This window comes from Psammomys obesus, unplaced genomic scaffold (assembly GCF_907164565.1).
Source record: "Psammomys obesus unplaced genomic scaffold, mPsaObe1.curated_primary_1811, whole genome shotgun sequence".
In the NCBI taxonomy this organism is placed as follows: Eukaryota; Metazoa; Chordata; class Mammalia; order Rodentia; family Muridae; genus Psammomys; species Psammomys obesus.
Window position 1 is genome coordinate 14,151,510 of NW_026596143.1, and position 4,347 is coordinate 14,155,856.

General features: G+C 44.2%; 1 protein-coding gene across 1 annotated transcript; it reads right to left on the reverse strand.

Annotated features, from left to right (window-relative positions):
• Window positions 1-303: 303 nt before the first annotated feature.
• Window positions 304-2,413, reverse strand: LOC129666272 (beta-defensin 13-like). The gene is made up of 2 exons (XM_055593295.1): window positions 2,344-2,413; window positions 304-446 (listed from the first exon to the last, which is right to left on the reverse strand). Exons 1-2 carry the CDS (start codon window positions 2,411-2,413, stop codon window positions 304-306), a joined length of 213 nt encoding a protein of 70 aa, XP_055449270.1.
• Between the last annotated feature and the right edge of the window lie 1,934 nt (window positions 2,414-4,347).

Below are 4,347 nucleotides of genomic sequence, written 5' to 3' on the forward strand. Positions count from 1 at the left end.
TGGAGAAGGCAGCTCCTCCGGGCCACGGGACAACTCTTCCATCTCACCTGCTTTTATGTGTGTTTTCTTACTTTTATTAGCCAATGAAACGGTCCATAGACTCTTTGCCAGAAAGAGTGTATAGAGTTTACAGGACGTAGTGTTGGCCCCATAGAAGGTCAGACCCAGGGAGACCATTTTCCTCAATACTAGAGATGGAATGGACCTGACTTCGGAAAGTCCAAAACTGGAGAGGAGGCGGATGAGAAGACAGCCCAGAGAGGTTCTTTTCTGAGAGTCTGCCTTGTACCTGGTGCTGAGAATTCAGTTCTTCTTTCTTTTTCTGCAGCACAGTGGTGTTAAGTCAGCTCGGCAGCCTCCAATCTTTTCTTCAAAGATAAGGCAGTTAATTTCACATCGGCCCTCCAGTTGTTTACAGAGGTATCTTCTGTAAATTGCTCCCTTGGCTAGAGGAAGAGAGCAGCTGTTAGCTAGTAATCTTTTACTAATCTTTCATTACTAAATCAAAGAGAGAGAGAGAAACAGATAGACAGAGAGATAGACAGACAGAGAGACAGAGAGGCAGGGACAGAGACATACACACACACACATACATATATACATACATACATACAAAAAGACAGACAGAGGCCCAGACTCCTGGTAATTCACGTGCAATCAGCGCCTTTAGTAACCATTTGGGAAAGACACAGGTAATGCTATTCCTCTGTCCAAATCAGCTAGCTCACATGGAAAGAGAATGTCTCTTCCTAGGAAGGTAAGCAATTCACTTCCCAACTCCAAGAAACAAACTTTTTCAGCAAGATTTTTTCTTTGTATTTCCAGTACTGTCTGATATAGATCAAAATTTAAACACAGTACAATTAATATTATAGGCAAATCAACAGTAAATCATGCACGGTATCATATAATCTTAAGGTTTCAGGTATAAAATTAAACAAGAACGCTTTTATTATTGGCATTTGCAGAAGAGAAACATAAGCACTGAGGTCAAACACTCTGTGAGGATCAGAACAAAGGGTCGGACTCAGCGAGTGTGTTGCCTCCTATCGATTGTAGAATTCACTCACACCTCTGAGATTCCATGTCATTGCCTTGGCGATGGTAGTCATAGTTTTCACACACCCCCTCCCCGCCCACGTACTGGGATTCAACTATGAGTAGTCTGAGATCTGGAGTAGGTAAGCTACTGAGCTTCTATGTGCTGGTCTGGATTCAGTGAACTCCCGAGGCAGGAGGAGATGGAGAAGACAGACCGAATTGCTTTTCTATTCTGCATCGAGCTGGTTTGTAAGGGAGAGCTCAGCACAGACCCTGCTCCCTGGGTGCTCCTCAGTTCCAGGGCTGCCCCTTACTGAAAGCTCATGTAAAAACAGGTTCCCAGGAGACCTTTCTGCATCTCCTAGTCGGAGTGTGCCTTGCCCTGCTGTGGCTTCTCGGGACTTGGCATCCTGGGCCTTAGGAGAGCGGTTTTGTGTTAAAGTTCCATGTATATTATTTTCTCACTCATTTACTTATTGATGCATCATAAGTCTTTGGATAATATCACTCTTTCAGGGAATCTGCTTTTTATTAACAAAAATAATACACCAATGTATTTCCAGAAAATTAAGGACAAAGGTTTTGCTTAAATTAAAAGTTTCTGCTCATTCTGTGTAGCTGAGTGAATACGGCTGGGGACAGTGTCTCGCAAGTGGTAAGGACATGTTGCCAGGATCTCTTGTCTCTCTGTCCCAGAGGGTTAGATACTCAGGAGTTATGAAGGAAGGAGGAGAAACCTCAGAATACAAGGAGCGTGTTTCAAGGTTATTTGGGGAGGGCTAGCCAGCTGTTGTAGGTTGTTATCATGCACAAACAGACCTGTTTAAAGTACCCCCGAGTCTCAAGCAGTAACAAAAGAGAGAGTAGCGTTTCCATGAGATCATTTCCCATTATATATGAGATCAAAGAAAGTTTGGGATACTCTCAAGTTAAGATAATTGACCCAACTATGGAGAAACGGAAAAGTATAATGTGTTTTCCCATTCTAAAGCTGTCGCTTTGTCATATGAGACTGAAGATTTGAAAATCAGGGAAGGGATCTCAAAGAACAAAGAGGTCCAAATCCCTGTGGAGACTGACTGGAGACGTGGGCCTGCTGTGCTCGTTGTCGGTAAGCTAAGTCAGTGGAACTGGATTCTTCCGTCTCTCAGCTCAGAAGGACGTTTCCTGTGCTGGTTTGGCCTGAGGCTGTTAAAGGCCAAGGAGGGGAACGATTGAGGTTTCCCTGGAGACAGCTTGCTTTTCCAAAGACAGATCGGGGTCAGGTTGCCAACAGGAGCTCTCCAGTGATTGTTTTCTTACCTGGGTGAAGCTGAAGGAGAAGCAAGAGCCCAGCAACAATTAAGGAAAAGATTCGCATGTCTCCGGGCATGGAGAGAGGTGAAGGAAGCACAGCAGTGCAGCCCAGCTCCTTTATCGAGTAGAGGAGAGTAAGACCCATGCTTCTGCTCAGAACTAGCCTTAAAAGAGAACCGCCTCCATGCTCCACTGGGTAACGTGGGCCAGACGACCGGCATCGTCTAAGTCTTTTATCAGAGGCCAGGCAGAGAAAGAGCCCTGCCTTCTTGCCCGGAATATTCTAGTCCCTTTTTTCTTAGGCTTCCCCCATTTCCCTTCACGCTCCCTCTCAATATCCTCATTTCCACAAAATCTACAACTGTCCACTCGGTTTTCTTTCCTGTAGTAATGTTATATGTATAAAATGCTCTTTTACAAGTTTTAACCCCCCACTTGTTAATTAACTGATTGAAAACTGGTATAGTGGCTTTTGGTATAGAATAAATTAGCTCTCCCAGTAGATATTAAATTTCATAGGAGAAACCAGCTCAGTGTGGGTTTCTTTTTTTTTTTTTTTCCATTAGGTTCTTACATCAGTGTTATTTAATTTTCTAGTGGGAAGTTGTCTGTCCAGGGCGATTCATGACTAAACTAACAATTAGATGTAAATTGTTATTAAATCTTTCAAGCTTGTACCTATGTAAGGCTTTGAAGATGGTATAATTCTAAACATTCTTTCCATAGCCATTTGTGGTGCAAAAGCCGTATATGTTTGTGCTACACAGACAGGTGCTACCAAGAGGCCTTAAATTTGTCTAAGACCAAAATAGACAGTATAGTTTTCTTCTTCTTCCTCTTCTTCCTCTTCCCCCTCTTCCTCTTCTTTTTTTTTTTTTTTCTCCTTTTTCTTCTAAAACATCCCCAGGCTCTGGGAATTGAATCTGGGTCCTCTGGAAGAGCAAAAAGTGCTCTTAACTAGGTCCCTCAGTGCTCTTAACCACCGAGCCATCTCTCCAACCAGTAGGGGGTTTTGTGCAGGAGAGTTATCTGGAAGAGTAAAAATCAACATCCCGAACAGAGGGAGAGCTTAATGGACAAGTCTCATGCTAAGAGGAAATTAACTTCCGGGTGGGTATATGCAGAGCTGTGGAGAAGACGTGCAAGTCTGGCATACTTTGGGGGAAAGGAAACGTCTAGGAAAGGGTATAGAGCAGGGTGAGTTACTGGCGATTTTAAATGTGTTAGAGTCTTGGCCCTCAGTGTGAGATATGATGGAACCTTTAAAAGGTAAAGCTTGAAAGTCCTGCTGTGGTGACACATCCTGTCCCAGTGCTCAGGAAGTGGAGGCAGAGAGCTTCAGGCCACCTTGTGCTCCATAGTGAGTACCAGCCCAATTGGGCCTCAGACTGACTCTGTCCCAACAAAACAAAAGTAAACCAAACAAAAAGTATGTGTAGCTTCGTGTAAGTTAATTAGGTCACTGGCCTTAGAAGGAGTCAACCTGGTTCTTACGGAGCTTTGGCTCTTACCAGAGAGACTGTTACAATAAGAACGTCCCCTCCCCGCTCTCTGGCTTTTGGTTTTCCACGCTCTTTTTTTGACCTCATCCATGCTCTTTTTTCAGGATGCTGTCACCAAGGTTTGACACGGCCTGGGAGACCCTCTCTGAAGCTGAACACAGATGTCACCTGATCCTGGACTTTACCCTGTGAGTGAAATAGTTTTTTTAAATAAAGTAGTTAGACTCAGTCGTTGTGTGATAGCAAAGAAAAAATAGACTAACACAAGGCCTCTCTCCTCACCACTCAGCACCCTGTTCAACACTTTGTGAGAGACAAAGCCAGAAAAGGAGGTGCTTGCAGCTCCCATCATCCCCCTCAGGCCCAGGAACTCAGAGGCTCTGACCTCCAGGATGAAGGGTCCTCTCTTGACCCCTGGTGTCACTTTCTTTCTGTTTCCTGAGTAAAACTGGGGCCATTAAAGTGACACTAAGTACTTTGCATTGGAAAGCAGGAGGGGTGTCTGGTG